Below are 20,340 nucleotides of genomic sequence, written 5' to 3' on the forward strand. Positions count from 1 at the left end.
ATGAATCAGTCAATAAGGTTCGCTGACCAAAATATCCAAACATTGTAACGGAAATCAAATCCGGTTTGCAGTGGTGAGAGCGCCAACACTTAGTCACTGGACAGCCCATGATACAGATAATACACAAAAGGGCATTCGATTTTATCTGTTTATTGCACTATTTTTTTCCTCTGTCCCCGGAAACACTGATTTGCATGTTACGCATTCTGATAGGTTAAACGATATTTTCACTTCTTCATCTGTGCATCAATAATGTTGCAGTTTAATATGTATATGTACGTAAAAGAGCTTGTTTAGCATTTTGATGAAAGACTTACTGTTTCCTCGATTTCCTAACATTTTTGGTTAAAAAAAAACAAAACTGGTTAACGGCAATGCAGAGCAAAATGCACTGTGCAAACGAGTGTTTCTGGCACTGTAAAAATAGTGTGATAGTGAAATAAGCTTGAGTGCCTTTTCGTATGCCATTTTGACCACTACCACCACTACTTGGGTTTTGCGTTTTTGGTAAGCGATGTTCATCGGTTGTACAATCACAATTGGTCAATCATTACATAAATAAAGTTCTGGCATTAAAAGCAGAATGGCAAAGAAAAGGCCGGATCTAAGACTTGCTAACGGAAGGAAGACGTTAATATGGGCAAGAGAACACAGATGGTAGTGTAACGGTAGTTTTGGTAATCTACTCGAGGTGACGTTTTTTTTTACATGATTTCACATAGATTTAAGCCCTTGCAACTTGAGTAGCCATCTCCAAACCCCCCCATTGCAAGACGAGCTTCCACAACAGTTTGTGAGAAGGTTCCTCAAGTAAATCAGGCCCAAAGAGACTGATTTCCAAGCAAGCCCATGAAGGGCAAACGCCAAAGAGGCTCTTAGCCTCCCTGACAGCTGGCTTGTTAACTATGTCAGTGTGTTTGGTTCGACTCGACATCACACGTCTCTCCCGCCGCATGAATTATTTCCTGCCTTTTCGGAGGTGCTCAGGTCAGGACGGAGCTGCCGGATGCCATCGCTGCTTTGAAGTCCTTCATAGCTGCAGTGCTCAATGAGGGAGAACAAAATAATTCGCCCCCGGGCTTGAATAGGGTTTCTCATCCCCGAGGACATTCGTGATAGTGCTTAAAAACGGCGAACGTTTGCATAAGTCAATCTTTTTTAGCAGCAGCTGCCGCCGTCTACTCACACAGCGTGGGGCTCCTTAAACTTGCCGACCTGCTGGATCTGATACATGAGATCGCCGCCGTTGATGAACTCCATGACGAAGTACAAACGGTCCTGTGGTAAGAAAGCAGCAAGGACAGAGAAAATATGGTCAAGAGAGGGTTTTTTTTAGTTTTTTTTCAAGGGTCACGGTTTACGAGGGTGAACAATAGCGGGGCAAATGGTAGTCATGAGAAAAGAAGGATGACACTCGGGGCAAAAATGGACCGATAAAGACTTCATCTTCTAGAGGCAGTACAGTCACATCAATTCGTCTTCCATTAGCTGCAGAAATTGCCAATAACGATTTCTGTATGTGGGCCGTCGTGCAGAGCTTTAGTGTGTCCTTCGCTGTTATTCTATCAATTTTCACAAGCACTTGTCTTAGTGCACTGTAAGCTTATTGTGAGTGTATGTCTCTACAATGTGTGGATGATAAACATAAACAGTAATCCCTCCTTTTTCACTGGTGTTGCGTTCCAAAAAGAAGCATGATAGGCAAAAATAAACCAAGAGGAAACCTTTATTTATTTATTCATCAAATACTTTATTATATTAGTCAGCAACATTTTGTGTACCACGGACTATATTCTATAGTATTCTCGCAGCATAGCTCATTAATAACGTTAATAATAATACCAATATTAATTATAATAATGATCCAAAGTCCACTGTGTAATCGCTAGAACACTAGGGATCTAGATGACATAGGAAAAAGAATCAGACTTTATCTCATCGTAACACTATTTTTACTCATGGTACCACGTTGTAAGAAAATCGTTTTGGCTGAACTCTTTCCCATAATGCTCCATTACAACATTGTACAATGTGGCACAGATTAAAAATAGTGTGATGCCATAATAATGAATGCCCTTTTCTTTGACATCCTAGTGACCTAGTGGTTAGGATTCAGTACTTTCACCGCCGCGATCTGGGTTCGATTCCCGTTGCATCTAATGCCGAGCAAATTATATCAGTGATATTGTTGACTGATCAACCATGACGGTAATGTACTACCGTAAAACTTAACTATAGCGGTTTCATTGGGGTAAAAAAATGCGTTTATACACAAATAAATTCATTATAAGCAAAAAATCAGTTGCCATGGTTGTCAATGAGTGTTTTATTATATATTGAAACAAATAACAAACCCTATTTACAGGCGGCAGAAGCATTTGCTTAACAGATAAAAGTACTGCCCTTTATAAAGGTATTATTTTACAAGTAACTTCTGTACTGTTAAATTATAATTGAAAAATATTTTGCGGCTATATTGCACTATTATTACGTCGGAGAACTGCAATAGGCAAGGCAAGGCAAGTTTATTTGTATAGCACAATTCATCTCATCTCATCTCATCAGCTGCACCGCTTATCCTCAGTAGGGTCGCGGGGGTGCTGGAGCCCATCCCAGCAATCATCGGGCAGTGGGCAGGGGACACCCTGAACTGGTTGCCAGCCAATCGCAGGGCACACAGGGACAGACAACTCACTCGCTCAGTCACACCTAGGGACAATTTGGACCGGCCAATTCACCTCCCACATTCCAAAGAATCAAAAACATGTGAGACATAATAAAAAAAAACTAATGTATTCAACATTTTATATTGTGCTAACAAATAAAACGTTGAAAAGTAGGCCTGGCAAAATATTGGCCCCCTTTGAGTTAATACGTTATGAAACCTCCATTTCCTGTGATCATGGCCACAACTTTGAAGTATAATACTGAAATATTTGCCCATTCTTCCAAAAAAGTTCCTTAAGGTTTGATGATGATCGTTTCTGCACAGCATTTTTCAGCTATCTCCACAAATGCTTTATAGGACTGAGGACAGGACTTTGGCTAGGGCATTCTAAACCCTTAAAATTGTTGGTTTTAAACCGTTCAATAGTAGATTTTGCTTTATGTTTAATTGTGTTGTTACTCTTAGAAAGAAATGTCAGTTTATTACCTTTAAGTTTGAAGCCTGAAATGTGTCAATATGACAAAAGGTTCTTGAGGTGGGCATTACTTTCGCCAGTCACTGTATGCAGGGTTGGGTAGGGTTACTTTAACTGGATTACTTTCAATTACTTTTGGATTACTCCAATGCCAAATATGCTAATAAAAGACAAAAGAAACTAAATATGAATAAAATAACTAAATTTTGTGCAGGCTTGGGGAGTAACGGAATACACGGAACGGCAAAAATGATGTTGGCAAGCTGTTTGGATTATTTTCATTTTGTTTCTGTCGCATTTTATGTTAGTTTTGCCGGAGATCAAAGAGATCAAAGGCGGGAGAGAAAGCTTACCACGTGTTGTGAGTCATAATTTTATTCATATTTAGTTTATTTAGTCTTTTATTAGCATATTTGGTATTGGAGTAATCCAAAAGTAATTGAAAGTAATCCAGTTAAAGTAACCCTAGCTAACCCTGACTGTATGTATGCATACAAATTAGATAGATAGATAGATAGATAGATAGATAGATAGATAGATAGATAGATACTTTGTTCATCCCCGAAGGGAAATTCACATTTCCAGCAGCATCCCTGAGCTGAGAACAATCGAGAACAATCGAAAATAACACGGGAGCTGCTGGAGTGGCTGCCATTCGTGACGGCGCCGGAAGAAAAGATTCAATTTGAATCATGTACAAACAAACAAACAATTGAATCATGTACAAACAAACAAACAAACAAAATATTCATGTTTCAATAAGTGGAGTGTTAATAAAATGGGGGGAAAATAATACTGATATAACCAGGTAAAACTAATTTTAAGTTACCTGTCCAAATGAATGTTGTGCCATCTCACCTTTCCCACTCTCTCTCCTCTCACCTTTCCCACTCTCTCTCCTGCAGTTGACTTGCTGCTGCTCGCTCCTGAAACTAATACTTACCTCTTTGTGTATTGTGCAGTCCCTTCTCTAGACAAGGTCTCACTCGGGTACAATGACAGTGAGTTGTATTAATTTCATTTAGTGTTATAGTTCTTTCTCATTTCATTTCACGGTTTGGGGATTTTATTTAAAAAAAAAAAATCACTGAATTTTTACATTATGAATGTTATTCGTACAATTAGTATGTAACATATTACTGTGCTATCTGTCTGTGACCGAGGGACACAGTTCTTTTGTCTCATGGCAGAGGGCGCTGGTGAGACAGACCGAGAGGATTCAGATTAGAGTCCAAATAGGCAATACGAAATTGGTCTAAAAGAAAAACGAGGTCTGTTTTTTTCTTACAAAAATCAACACCTTAAGACTCCCAACGACAGGTGACACACATCGGTTGGTCTGAGCGAGTGGACGAGGAATCCCCTCCTCTGTATCAATCTCCCAGAAAGAGGCGAGAATGCATGAATGTGAGTGTGTTCTCTGCTCTAGCGATGTATACATACGTACACACTAAACTTGTTATCGGCGTACACATTTTGAAAAGATCAAAAACTGTACGAAATACAGTACAGGGAAGTTGGTATGATAAATGTTACTGCAACAAGTTACGTTTTTTTTTTTATTTAATGAAAATTAAACAGCTACGTTATTGATGCACAGGTAGACAAGAGGCGGAGTGACTATTTAGTTAATCACTAACAGAACAAAAAGCATGTTGAAAATACACGAGATAGAAAACCGCAAAAAGTATACCGCGATATTGCAAGGGATAACTGTGCAATTATGTCTAACAGATAGTAATAAATATTATGAGTGTGTCAGAAGTGCAGAAATCCTATATGGATGCAGTCTGCTGGGTGGAGAATTAGCGCTGCAGAGGATTAACACACTCCACTTTGCTGTGTGTGTGTGTGTGTATATTTGTGCTTATGCGTGGGTATGTTAAGATTTGCCTTGAACAACAACTGCGGGTGCACTGGCAAGCACATTATTCTCATTAATCGATACACATATGAAAGGCTGCACACGTATATTAAGCACACAGACATAAATGACACAAGCGCATCATTGCCAAGCTATATTTACTCTCCCGTTGACTCATATTTTGTGCAATATTATGGATTAGACGTCACAAGACGAGCACGACTCTACCGTGGAACTGGTTTGCGTGTTGCAACGCAGTTAAATACGTCATCGGATGCCTCACACCGACTCACAAATCCAAAGAAATTTCCATTAACCTTTTGGGACAGCTATGTCTTTTCATTTTTCAAATCCAAGTCACATTTGAAAGTTTTGGGTTCTGTGTGAAAGAATGCACTGCGATGAGGCAGAATCGACTGTGCAAACCTAGTTATAGAAAGTGATTTCTTTGAGAAAATCCCAGAGAATAAGAATATTAATAAGTATATGACTGAAATATTAATGCAGTTCCCTCCTTATTTCATTTCATACACTACACTACACTACACTACACTAAACTAGACTTGACTACATAGAGTGAATCATGCTATAGGCTTTGTATAATCTGCTGCTTCAAATAGGTTATTATTGCCAGTTTTAGGTATTTATTTTTTTAAATCTACTGTAATTTAACCTGTTTTTCTAGCACTTTTTTGTCGTGTCCTGTGTTGTCATAGCGTCCAGCTGGCCCCGCACCTTGACACCGGCTGACCTGCATTTCTTGATTACTCCTATAGGTACTTAAATGTGCTTTTTGGAACTGCCCTTTGGCAGATTGTTGTTTACACTTGTTGAAAACCTGTTCATGCCTGTTTGATACCTGTTTATTCTTTTTGTACTTGTTGGACTTTGTTGCACTTCGGTGTAACATTCTGAGAGATTCCTGCAAGTTCTGTTTAATCCCGTAAATGCCTAGTCTGTAGTTTTGCCTGCATTTGAGCCTGCTTTGTTTTGTTTTTGGTCCGCTTGTGTGTTGCACAACTTTTCTTTCTCAGTTAAAATGACAAATTGTTACGCAAATGAGCTCCTGCTTCCCCACTTGTTTCAAGACAGTCCCGTTCAGTTTCATGACATTTTTAAGATACTATTTTTCACGTTTTTTGTAAATAGTAATGGAAATACTAATTACATTACATTTTTTTAGGTATGGCAGTTGTTAGAGATTTATTTCCTATTTTTGTGAAAACAAAAACAACAAACATGTTTTCTAATTTTTTGTCCGCATTCATGCTTCTACGGGTACCAAAAAGAGTTTGTTTCCTTCATTGTGCTTTTCAGTTGCACTACACAATGCAGCGACATAGTAATGCAGTATATAAAAAGGTACCACTGTACTGGAGTAATACATAGTAATACGCTGTCTCTTTATTGTAAGTCCAGCCCAAGCAAAGTTTGGATTCATTTAATATTAATTCTTTGTTTTTCATATTCTTTTTCTAATGTTTTGTACTTTAAGATCTTATTTTGTGTATTGTGTAAATTTATATATATATATATATATATATATATACGGTATATATACGGTATATATACGGTATATATATGAGAACAGTGGAATGTTTCTATCGGTGCTTTTCTTGTGGAAAAGCCAATTTGGCCTATCTTCACACAGACCCTAGCGGCGCCCGAGTAAATTGATTTTGAGACCCTTGTTATATAGGCTTTCTTGCATTCACCTAGATGCTCTGTTATGGTGAGTGGGTCTGGATGTTATCCCTCATATAGATGTAATATACAGTACAACGCTAAATTTAAATTATTGTTTTACGTTCAGAATACTTACATCCGGAGCTGTCAGGTGGCCACGTAAAGGTGTCAGGTGAACTACAATTATCAGGGGTTGGGAAAATGGGTAGATAGTCTACAGGTGAATATGAAAAAAAAACGTCATTCTGCACAATGACAGATAATGATGTGTTATGATTGAATTAATTTGTGCCCCCAACACAAAAAAATCGAGTGCACCTTCTTTAGTCACTCCAGAATACATTCTCATTCGCACAAATTCTCCCAATTCTCCAAAATAGCTAACATTTAACAAAACAGAAAGGATGTGCCCACCCACCATGGTTTGGAATGTGGAGTGCAGCTGTGTTAGGAAGGGAGGCTTTCCTGATAGCGCCAACACTCTCTTCTCCACCATGGTGCATTCAACGTCATCGTCCTGGATCACCACGTCCTTCTTCAGGATCTTGATGGCGTACAGATTCTCTGTTCCTTTATGCTCAGCGAGCATCACCTAAAGTTAATAGACCGACGAGATGGAAAATGCGGCAGTTATTGCATTCCAAAGTTCAGAACATTTGATGTCCGACACGCGCCATATAAGCTTTGCATGCAGGGTGCTCCCTTAAGAAAAAGAAAAAAGAACCACATACAGAATCCCTTCACTTCCTCACCAGAGTTTGACATGGAACAAAAACAAGAGCGAATTAGCGAAATATGCTAACTGTAACGCTCTTTCAAAAGCGAGTTAGAAATAAAAGACATTGTAGACATCATAGCGAGTGCCTATTGCACGTCTTTCGTGGTTGCTTGCTTCAGGCAGAACTTGCACGCCAGCATGGACGACAGACAGGACCTGCGATTATCGATAGCAATCGTTAGCAAGACATTGCTTGGAACTGGAAAACCGAATATCTCTTTTTATTGGTCGACTTCACCGGTGAATGCATGATTCACAAAAGATGAAAAATCCATTCAAGACGAGTTTTGGCCAGGAAAACATTCATCACAGAAGTCTGCATCCAGGTCCCGTTGGGAATTGGAATAGACTGTGGACTCATAAAGTTTGAGAAACCTGAGTCATAGGCCGGGAATTTAATGAACAATGGACAAGCAATAGACAAAATTTAACATAAATATAGTCAAAGTCGCGGGGATGCTGGAGCCCTTCCCAGCTATCTTCGGGCAATGGACAGGGGACACCCATAACAATTTGCCGACCTGAATGAATAAGAGACAGAGACAGACAACCATGCATACGCTCATTCACACCTGGGACAATTTGGACCGGTCAATTTACCTGACATGCATGTTTTAAGGAATGGGGAAGGAAACCAGAGAGGCCGTAGGGAAACTGCGCAAACACGGGGAGAACATGGAAACTCCACACGGAGAAGCTGCATTAGCTGGAATGGAGCCCTGGACCTTAGTACCGTGGAGCTTTGCCGCCCAAAAATAAAATACACAGTATACCTAAATGTGAATCATGACTGTTTTTAAAACAGCATGCTTGGTGCTAATGTGAAAAAAGGTAAATTGGGATCCCATCTGAATGCTAACAAAAATTTAGCACTTACATAGTAAGATAAGGAATATCCTACTGTGGAAAGACATACTCACAGGTAAAGCAACAATAATCAGCATCATTATCAAGAGTCGAAAACATTCAAAAACAGCCTGTAATTGTTTTTCAATTGCTCTCTTAATGTAATGTATTTCTGTTTTACTTTCATTCCAATTCAATTCTTCATAGTTGTTTTGAATCGTATCAGCTTTAATTTAAGCTGCTCTAAAAGCTCTGTGTACTATTTAACCACTAGATGCTGCTGTATTGTGTATTATAAACAAAAATGAGTGCTACAAAGCACAGGGAGGATACAAACTATGGGAACCCAAAGTGACCAAAACGCATCGGTTGTCATAAATGTTTTGTTACAAAATTTTTGGGTAGCATCAAGATGGCAGACAATCATCTCAGTTCCCTACAGGTGAGCCTGATGTTAAGTCAGTAAATACAAATTTCTCAACCTACGATTATTAAAAAAAATAATTTTAACACTAATTTTATGATATTAGGTCTAGATTTTCTGAACCAATCCAGAAACGAGCAAAGATAATTAAATATCTGTAAAATTCAACACAAGCTCTTCAAGTTTAAAGTTAAAGTAATTGTTTTCTCTTTGAAGCAAATTTCCCAAACTAAAACTAAAAGTGGCACACACTTGTACAGTTTATGTCAGGACCAGAATGGAAACAGGACCCACTCGCGTAACGTTTCTCACAAGTTTTATTAGAAGAAAGGGAAAGGGTTGCGCCCACGATCCGGGGATTGCTGGACGCGGGAAGCAGGTCGCTCTGAACGCGGAAGTGGGATTCTATGACGAGCGATGGCGGTGTGGGGAACAGAAAAAAAAAACGGGTCAGTAGCTGGGATAGACGAGCAAAAACTTGGAAACAAGTCGAAAAGCCAGGAGAGGAGAGTAGATGTGGTCGAGATAAAAAACGGATCGTTATTCGGGACGGGAGAACCGACGTGGTCGAAATCAAAATAGGACGTAATTCGGGACGGGAAAGCAGACGTGGTCGAGATCAAAACAGATCGTAGCGGGAGACAAACATGAGCAAAAAACGGGACAGGCTAAAAAAATGGCTTGCTGTGTAAAAACGGAGATTCGCAGACGGACCGACAAATGGGGACTGACAGGACAGAGTTTAAATACTGACAGGGAGCCAATCTGTCAACAAGCTGCAGCTGGCGCCACACGGGCGGGGCCAATTGGGCGTCATGGCAACCGTGACAGTTTATCATAGATTAACAATTACAATTAAGCATTTCATAGTAATTTTTGTACTTATGATAGTATAGTTTCATCCAACGATATTTCTCCCTTTCATTACCTTTGTCCTCATAGCCGCAAATGTGGTCACTCCAAATATGAACGTGAACCAGGAGCAAAAAAAAAACAGTAATCTACTCTAAATGGTTAGTGGAAGGTTCTGTAAGAGGACTGTTTAAAATGCTTTAGCAGCATTTAGCGTGAAACCATTCATTTAAATTCGTGGTCTTATCAGTCTAAAACCCATATAAGCATGAACGTGTTTTATCCCATCGGAAAAAAAATAGACAAAAAAATAGACATGAAGAGAAGGAATACTAAAGCCAACGCACAGTTTGCATTCATGTGGCCAAAAGAGTGTTTGTTCCCTAAAAAACTCAATAAGTTTTAGAACCTCAATAGAGGCTCTTATTACATGATTATGTTTTTACTTTACAGGGATTGCCTGCATTGTACAGCGCCACCTAGTGTAAACAAAAACATTTTATTTAAATAATGAGCAAAAATATATAAATTACCATGCGAACATAGATTACTTAAAATACTCAAAGGTTGAGAAATTTGCATTTATTTGACATACCATAACCTTACATATTGGTGAGCTGACATATTTGACCTCCATCTTGCTGCTACCAGTACACCCCCCAAAGAAAATCTTGCAAAACACTTGGTTGAAAAAATGAGAAGAAAACTGGTACGATTTGGTCACTTTGTGTCTCTTCCTTGTGCTTTTTAGCATTTGGTTTTGGTTGCACGGCACAAAACCAGTTGTGGGCCATAAGGGCCTACAAAACCTTCTCTGCTGGCCTAAAGATATCTAAATTATGTGATGCTAATTGTGATTAAGGGCTATACAAATAAACATGACTTGATTCGGCTTGACATTAGTAATTATTGAATAATTCCAAATTTTATGTCAGCTTCCTTTCATTGCTTTCTCCTTGGTTCTCTGCTTCAAGATGTTTGGTTTTATATTGAAGCACTTAACCAATCACAATTCAGCTATTACTTGTTGCCAGGCCTTAATAATCCGTTTTGCAGGCTGTGAGATCTTAAACAAGTATTAAAAAAGCTTGTCGATTTAGCCAATAAGATTCAGAGTTGGCAAGAGAGTGCCTTCTAGAAGGCGTGACGAAGATCACATACTCTGATTGGCGAGGCGGTGGTGACGGAATGATCACCACGAAAATGTGAAAAAATTATCGTATTCTTGTATCCACGGCTTCTGTCAAATTGACATTTTCAGCTGTAAATTAAATAAAAACGTATGTCAGAAATAAGACAGGACAGGCTCGACTTTCAACATTTTCTTCAATGACGGCGGAACTGAAACACGTACAATCTTTAAGACAGAGTAATTGAAATCTTCTAGAGTGAAGACATGAAGATGGATTTTGTACACAAAGTAAAATTATTTGGGGTGAGTAAAATTTGGCCATATTCTTAAATAATGTTGCAGTCTTATGAGGTTTATTATTGATTATTTTTGTACGTGTTGCAGCTGTAGTTGCAGTAAATGTTTTATAGGTTAAATAGTTATTGAGGGTTGGATTGATTCAGCCTACAGAAGTCTTAGGTGTGCAATGCTTGGCCGGCCACTGCACAATACAATGACATCAAACGGCCAACTTATACACACTGTCCCTTTAATAAGAGCATGTATTTTTATTGAAAAGTAAAAACATTAGTAAAGCAAAGGTGAAAATAATAACTTCTCTTAACCTCACAGTACCTATGAGAACGGAGAGTATGCATATTTTGTACTTATACCTAATACATATTCAGGTATGATAATATAGAAGGTTTATTAGACTTTGGATCCTACGGGGAGTGCTGCACAGATGGACACACTGGAGGTGTGTGTGCGTTTGAGTGTAAAGGGCGGCCGGAGTTCAAGAATATGCACTATACGACGATCTTTAGCATAAAAGTTTAGCAAGCACTTTAACTTTGGATATTTGCAGGTGAAATCCTTGAACAAGAGTGTGTTCACATCAGCAGATTAACAAAATAAGAGCCAGATTGACATCATCTGGCCTGAAGCTGATTTTGTGTGGCCACAAGGATGAGAAAAACGCCGCAAAATCTCACCACGAGTTTTTTTAAATAGAACAGAGCTGGTCTTATTGACTCGCACGCTTCATTTAACGCCGTGAATTGTGCCAAGGGGCTTATTTCATCTTGCCTCTGCAGCATCTTCAATCAAGGTCACTCGGTTGCGGTATCAATCACAATACTGAATGAAGGCGTGTGACTACACGGCGTCAACGCTGTGTTATCCAATAAAGTGGATCAGGGTCATTTGACAGAAAGGCAGTCCCGGCGACACGAACTGTCGCCTGTCGTAAATGATGCCAAAGTCGGTGTTCCGTCTGCTGACCTTGCACGGTGGGTGCGCCCAGCCAAAGCCGGACAAAACCGCAATCTACTGCGCTCGGCGCTGCACTGCATCACGGCGCAATATGTTAGCACACGCGGCGGCGCGTTGTGTTCATATGAGCTGTCAGATCTGATAATATCCACTTTGGCGGTCTTGGGCAGAAACGGGACGTAATGGCTGTGTGCTTGTGTAAACGACATCCTTTTTAGTATTACAGTACTTTGTGCCATTCGTTCATTAGTCTCATCATCGTTAATCACAAAACAAAAACAATTTGGTACTTAAATTATGTAGTGAATAAATGGCTGTTTTTTAATCGATCCGAACGAATCATCACTTCCAAACGAAATGGATGCACAGTAATTCCAGTGCAGTGGTACAAGCACCTCTTTACACGAGAATTTCGGTATTTAATTTTTGGGGGCGAAACAAAATCTTGGTCCCCATATCAAAGAAAAACATGTTCAAAGCAGTCCCAGAGGCTACCACTAGAGACCGCTTGACACCGCTTGAGAATACTTAAGAACGCTTGTTACTGCTTACCGCCAGCATCAGCTCGTCCCGTTTGCACATGCAAACTACTACTGGTGATTGTTTTTACAACATTATATTACCTAAAAAAATTACTCAAAGTTGGGGTGCATATAATATACCGTTTTACTGTCATATATGTATTTGTGCAATGATTGATCGGTCGAAAATATCGCTGACCATAATCGCAAAACTTTGGATGCAAAAGGGTTCAAACCAAGATTATGGCAGTGAAAGTGTCAAAACCTTACTACTAGACCACAAGTGATATAGATAACATATGAAAAGGCATTACATTTTATCTCGTTGTAAAACTCTTGTATCAGAGACAAATGTTGGAGAATGGAGAAAACAGAAGTTGTAAGATACAAATGAATGAAAAGAAAAGCACGACAAGGGAAATAACCCTTTGTGTATCTGGTAATGAATGGGACTTTTAAGGACATTAAATAAATATTTTGTCAATTTTATGTTCTTATTGTGTTCAAATTTTACTGTGTTAGTGAATGATCATGCCCGCACGTATTCAACAAAGTTTGTCACTTACAATGTTCAATTTGAACTAAGAAAAAGTGAAACCAAATCTTACTTACTGAATTTTGTTCAAAAATTAAAGGTGCACGTTATAAAAGAGTGTGTGCTGTACACAAATAAATACAGAACTCGATAGCTCGAGTAAGCCATCTTGATACTACGGGTACCCCAAAAGCCAAAAAACAAACAAAATAAATGGTGCTTTGAGTCTCTGTATTCTTCCTTGTGCATTTTAGCAGTTTTTGGTTGGACTACACAATACAGAGATAGCTAGTGGTCAAATATGATGCAGTGTCACTTTAAGAAAACAAAATACTTTTTATGGTAGACTGTGCAGCCCTTTTAGACTCTCTGGGATTAAGGGCTGTACAAATTAACTTGACTTGACTTTTATATTATTAAATAGTATAATTTCAAATATACAGCCTTTATCAGATACATTATTTGAATCTAGATTATTCAATATTAACGCTACAATTGAAGTGACAGTAATGTTGATTAAAATATATCACATTAATATGCACTTTTTTGAATTGGACCAACGGAGCTGTTTAACAAATAAAATGGTCTGTGTGTGTGTGTGTGTGTGTGTGTGTGTATGCGTTCACTATCCGAGGCTGCACATATATTGCGCTTTCCACAAATCCATGAAAGTGTTTGTTCTTGATGCATGTTTGGCATTCCAACATTGTCAGAGCCTAGGCCGATGTGGCACGGAGGTGCCTGTTGCCATGGAAACAGGCATCCAAGGTCTAAAACACAGTCAATTGTCCCTCTATTGTTTCGTATCTGTCACTTTCTCCCCACCACTTTGGTCGCTCACTCACAACTCTGCTCTCTCTCCACGGCCGTTTTGCTTTCTTGCCTCGATTCTCATTCATTCATGTCGGCTGCCACCTCGCCAAGGTGTCCCATTGCTTGCTCACTCACGTCGCTCCATTCAATCTGTTTTTATACATTCCCCTCTTTGAATTCATTCACGTCAACCACAGGCGTCCCACACCGTTTATCACTCTTCACATCTTTGTCTGTTTGCCTTCGTTAATCTTTCTCTACCTGCATTTGGGAAGAGCTGATTCTTCACATGTCTTGTGTAAGCCACCTTGAAAAAGTTTTTCTGTATTTTGTATTATCATTTATCTGTATTTTGCTTTTGAGTGATTTACAATTTTCTTTTAGAAACCAGGAGTTTAATTTTGGAGGAAATCGGAAAATCGTGCTCGCGATACTCACGCGACCTTAACATCGCTGGAGAGATAGCAAGTATAAGATCTCCGTGGGGGATTGAAAAGAAGTAAAAAGAATAACACTAAACCACGTAAAAGCAGGGTTGTCGCATATTCCAAGTAAGCAAGACTCCCTAGATTGGTCAGGTTTTTTTAAACTACAACAGGGTTCGTACACCTTTTTCAACGCCAAATTGGAGCACTTTTTAAGGAGTTTCAAAGCCAACTTTCACCACCTGAATCATGTATTTTGCACTGCCACAAATATATCTGTGATTTACATATGCAATTTTTAATCTCGTATAAATCAAGACAAATGCAATCTCTCAACAAGCCGCAGCTGGACCCACATGGACGGGGCCAATTGGGCACCATTGCAACCGTGACACACATGGGCGGGGCCAATTGGGCACCAAGGCAACCGTGACTCACATGGGCGCGGCCAATTGGGCACCATTGCAACCATGACAACACTGCTATATAACCTAATGGCAGCTGCCGTTATTCACGGGGGATGAAAAATATGCAGAGCAAAGTCACAAGAGAGCAGTGCCAGCATCAGACCTCTTAATAAATGTGGAAATAACTGCAAGGATTTACAAGCACTTCCCCCAAAATTCAAGCCTTTTTCAATCCATTAAAACACAACATTAAAATTCAAGCATTTTCAAGGATTTCAAGCACCCATATAAGCCCTTCCCAAGAAAACCGAGCAGCCCTAGTTGTCTACAAGGTAGTCTTGGGAGCTCCAGTCATCTTCCCCAGATCTTTTGACTTGATGACTTAAGATTGATAGCAAGCCACCGATTTTGAGGGTTGAACCCTACAACCTTTCACCACCAGCGATCTCGTGGTAGTATTTTCTTTCCGGATCCCCTGAGTGACTTGACTTCGACTAAATCCCCAACTGTATTTTTTCCTTGAAACAAATTAAAACAAAGTGACCATTCATTTTTAAACATTGTTCTGTAAATGTTGTCTGTTGTAGTAAATGTTGAAAGTTATTGCTAAAGTTCTATTTTTCCAACAGTGTCGTTTGGTTATTTGTTTCTCAAAGCTCTTACACCCTAGAGAGGTTTAAATACCCTCGTGGGTTAAACTTTCTTCAGGTCCTTGCCGTTACCTTAAGCCCTGTAATCAATGATCCCTCACCTTCCCAAAACTGCCCTTTCCAAGCACCATCAGGAAGTCAAAGTCCGATAGCTTCATGCGGTCTTGGTTGCCGTTGGAGTCGTAGCGGGCTGCATTGGAAGATTTTCCTTCCGTGTTCTTGCTGGGACCAATTTTAGCTCTCTGGAAAAGGAAAAGAGAAAAGCTTAAAAACAAGATTTTGCACAACATGCCGGCATTTAAAAACAGTCCATTCTTTAAGAGGATAAACAAGTCATTAAAAGATTATTCGGATGGGGCATTCACTAATCACAGCTTTTTGATCATATTTGCTGAGGGACAAAAAAAGTTGGGGTGTTTTTGCTATCGTACTTTCTCCTCTTTCCTTTAACTTGACATGCAGATAAATTAGTTTGACCATCGGTTTTACCAACTTTTTAAAGTTAATTAACGGTAGATATATGGGACAACATCTACCTAATGTTTCACTTTATTTCCATTTTAAACCCTGTTTCCATTTCATTACACTCTGCAAAAGCTAACTGAAACCAAATGTTCTGAAAACATATCTCTTTTGTCCCTGTCTCTGAATCATTGGAACTACATATAACATATAATGCCCAAATAAACTCTTGATATTATTCCTCTTTACATGTTTATCAAAAATATGTGTCATATATTTTTAATTGATGTGATTTAGGGACATTTTTAAGGTTATCATCTAAATCATTTCATGAATGTTTTCATTTTCGGGTGGTCCAATAGCTTTTCAACGTTATTCGAGATGTAGATGAGGAGTGTCTGCTCTGTCGGATCTTGTTATTATCAAAAACACGTTCGTAGATGTGAGCCAAAATGAATCCCACTAAACTGCAAAAAACGAACAGTCTCTGCATCCCCCTTGGGCTTGAGTCTGAGAGTGTGCATGTGAGTGCGTGCATGTGCGTGATAGCTATGCTTCTCACTGTGTGTCCGAAGACCGTGACCTTCAAGAGACGGAGTGAAAGAAAAACAGATAAAGACACAGAAGCTGGCAAGAGAGCAACGAGGACAAAAGTGATAAGCAACAAAAGCAAGCGGGACAACATAATGAGGGGAGAGAGCAGCAGGACATGTAGAAAACGCATGTTGAGCGGGCGGAAAGCTAGCATAACGCAAAGTCATGAAATAAAGCCTGCGTAAAACATATTGCGCTTGAAAGGAGGATTTAGTGTGGCTGGGAATGCGCTCCCTATAAATCAAAGTGCAAGGCCTGCAAGAAAAAGCATAATCTATAATTGAACAGGGTGATTAGAGTAGAGCAGAAACGTATTGACGGGCGCCGGGCTTCCCTGTGCAGCCAGGATGGGTTGGACTTGGGTAGTGTGCCATGAACGTAGTTTGCAGCAGGACATAGGCTGGTTGAGTGACAAATCAGTCAGATAAATTTAGGTGCCAAATTTGCCAGCTAGATATTTCCTTTCTGTATGTACATTGTCTTTGTCAGAGACGTTAGGCACACCGCATTGCTCAAGCGTTGAAGACAGTATTTTTTTAGAGGTTATGCAAGCCAAATTACGAGAATTTCCGAAACGCTGCCACCAAAGACTGTTCACTCCTAGATTCAGTTTGTCTTGGTTAGCACATGCGTTTCGCGTCATAAGGCAACTGGTCCTGCTCTGTTATGCTGTTGTGACCCTAGCCATGAGGTCTGGAAAAGGAAATAAGAAGTTGTTTCCTGAGAAGAAAATAAGATGATCTCCATTTAAATGAAGCAGTAAATAAAAAAACCTGGGGTGAAACAAAGCTGCGAGAAGTACAAGAGAAAAATAAGCCGCATCACATCAGACAATGACAATGATGCCCCCAAAGCTAAGTGTCCCTCAAAAAATAAACCACCCTGTATTTGCTGACGACCATTTATCAACCAGAGAACATTTGAGGAACGAAACGGATCCTTGATGTTTCTGCCCTTCTGTGCAGCTTATCTGAACCCTTAATGCCTGCTTTGTGCCTAGAAATACTTTTGTATTCATCCAGCCTTTTTAGAGTGTGTTTTGATTGCCTGTTATCTCTTCTCTCTCCCTCCTCTGCAGAGCACCTTTTGTTATTTCCCTTGACTCCATTAAAACTCTCAACTTGACTATTTTGGCCACATTCGCTTTATCTCTCCCATCATTACAGTAAAATTAGAGGGGGGGAATCCAAATTTGATTGAATAGAATTTCAACTAAGCCTGTGGATAAAATGCAAATCAGATGAATAAATGGGTAAAGTGACAGTTTTCCAGCTCTCTGATCTCTCTAGAGCTTATGTGACATTTGGCAGTCAAAATTTGTGAAAAAGGAAGCGAAAGACAAAGCAACAGTTGTCTTGTGCTCAATGTGTTAATAGGAGGACTTTGTGATCAGACTGGCACATTCATACACACTGCAGTGTGCCAAATTGTGTTTGCCTGCCAACTGCGAACAGCTCTCCCAAAGTCTGTCTCACACAAACACACAGGCAGTGCGCCTAGTAAACAGTCCTACCTCAAATTTCTGTCGTAACTCCTCATTGCCCTCTTCCCCCTCTGGCGGAACTGGAACGTTGAAGTACTCGCCTTCTTCCTGGGAGAGCATCTTAAACCTGAGTACAGAGCATACTTCTACTTGTATTAATTCCCAATTAGTTGCTACAATTTAGACATTCACTACAGCCATTATGCCGGGCCGCCAACAGTTAGCTCGCCAATTTAAGTTGTGAAAGAATGATCGGGTCATTATTTAGCAATTCTCTCTCCTTCATGGTAATCTTGCAAAGCCTGACGGAGGAGCGAAGACGCTTCTCATTTCACACGATCGATAAAAGACAATTTCACATTTAGTCCATTACAGATGCCGCGTTTGACTGTTCAGAAGTATCCCTGTTACCTTTGCATTCTCAGTCAATTACGCTGGGGAGGATTTTAGCTGACCTTACCCTTTGTAATATATTTGAAATATGTGCCTTGAATTATTTACACAGGGACGTACGTTTTTCACTTTGATCCAACTGAGGGAATGTCAGCCTTTTTAGTCGATTCTCCTTTATATGAATATTCTATTACCTAGCTAAAAGATAAGGAGAATATCTTTTTTTACTGCTTACAACTATAGACGCTGTGTTAACAAGCACAACAAAATCCACAGTTATTTTGATGAATTCGCTCTACTGCATCACAATATACAGTAATACCTATAATGTGTTGGCGTATTGATATAAAAAGCTCAGATTTGTATAACACATACCCAAAAATAGTTCAATCTTGAAAAAAAAGGAAACTTGCACTGGCAAAATCCATTTTAAATAGAAATAAACTGGCCACTAAAGCACTGCTTCTGAACAGGTCTGGTTACATTATCCATAATTCCACCCTAATGACAAGCTGCAACCAAAATCAAAGGATTGCATAATTTAAACCAGCTGGAAGAATATATATTTACCTTTTTGCAAAAAACATAATGACCACCAAATCCAAACTGCTTCAAGCACCATACATACTCACATACAAGCCTAAACCGCATGTATGTGACTCCCTAAAACGTCTTTAAAATGGCCACATACTAAAAGGAATTCAAAATATCTATAAAGCGTGAACCTAAACATCAATAATTATTTAATTATGTAGTTGATAAAGATTAAAATCCTGGTAAAAATCTAATATTTTAAACCATTTACCAGCGTCAAGCAACGCTTCAATAGCAGACACTCGTAAAACTTTTTCGCATTTTGCTTGTTGTCACTGTTTTCCACTTTTCCTTCCTTTTATCACTGACTTTCGTTGGACCCATTATTATGGGCGGATCAAGGAAATAGAACCAACAAAATCACACTAAAATGAGATGTGGTCCCTCTCAAATGCGCCAATTGACTGAACAGGAGGAAACATTGAGCAGGGCATTATCGCTATCTATTGTTAAGGAGTAAAATAGACCCTCGTTTTTTTCCTCTTCCCAGCATTATTTTGCCAAGGCAAAAGCCTGTGGCCCACCCAAAAAGATGAAATCTAGTATGATTCATGCATATTTCTGGTCCACCAATATATCTGTGATTTACATATGCGATATATCACTGCAGTTGAGCAAACATTATTGAAATGGAGCGTTTTGGGAAAGAGTTCAGCCAAATCAACATTATGCAACATGGTACCACGACTAAAAATAGTGTGATAATGACATAAAGTCAAATGTCTTTTCCTGTGTAATCTACATTTTTAGTAGTCTTGTTATTACGCTGTAGATTTAGGCTTATTATAATTGTCTTTATTGTTGATATATTTATTATTACTGATGTTATTTATGTAATTAGACCGGTCCATGGTACAGAAAATGTTGAGGACCATGCTAAAAAGCACAAGGAAGAAAACAAACGATGGGACTCAGTGACCATAAAGCTCCAATTTCTTCTCATTTTTTGTTCAACCTTCATATGGTTTTAAGGGTCACCCGCAGGAGCAGATTTACAAAGTCTTCTTGGACATTTTTAGAATCATTTATTTCTTAATTCTCATTCTTGTCATTGATATGGGAATATTGGAATGTAGTGGAACTTAGCTGTCAATTTGGGGGTACCTTAGTCGACATACATTGTCGGACGCGTTTTCAACGGGTCAAAGTGCTTTGCCTTGGCAAAATATTGCAAAGAATAAGAAAAAACAGAGGTTCGATTACACTCCTTAACAGTACAATATATTGCAATAATTAATTCATGACTTCTTCCTGTTCAATCGAGGCATTTGAGAAGACCACATCTCATTTTATTCTAATTGTGTTGGTTTTATTTTATTTAATGGGCTTTAAAAAAGTTAGTGATAGAGGAAGGAAAAGACGACATCAACGATTAAGTTGAAGGAGGAATACACACGATCCCTTTAAGTTCAGGAAGTAGTAAAGCCCATTGTTCATAATACAGAAAGCGGAAATAACCCTTTTTAAAGCTTTTAAAGATTTCT

At 39.1% G+C, this 20,340-nt stretch overlaps 1 protein-coding gene across 3 annotated transcripts in view; it reads right to left on the minus strand.

Moving 5' to 3' along the window:
* The window catches only part of prkcbb (protein kinase C, beta b), a 134,420-nt gene that overhangs the window by 49,130 nt on the left and 64,950 nt on the right, over positions 1–20,340 (minus strand). For all 3 annotated transcript variants that reach the window (XM_088333973.1, XM_088333965.1, XM_088333956.1), the window contains 4 exons: positions 17,900–17,996; positions 15,432–15,572; positions 7,112–7,285; positions 1,187–1,278 (listed from right to left, as the gene is read on the minus strand). In XM_088333973.1, coding sequence (XP_088190099.1) covers positions 1,187–1,278; positions 7,112–7,285; positions 15,432–15,572; positions 17,900–17,996 — 504 coding nt within the window. The remainder of the gene's footprint in view (positions 1–1,186; positions 1,279–7,111; positions 7,286–15,431; positions 15,573–17,899; positions 17,997–20,340) is intronic.

The sequence above is a fragment of the Urocampus carinirostris genome, chromosome 1, assembly GCF_059441175.1.
Source record: "Urocampus carinirostris isolate Australia breed hairy pipefish chromosome 1, RoL_Ucar_1.0, whole genome shotgun sequence".
In the NCBI taxonomy this organism is placed as follows: domain Eukaryota; kingdom Metazoa; phylum Chordata; class Actinopteri; order Syngnathiformes; family Syngnathidae; genus Urocampus; species Urocampus carinirostris.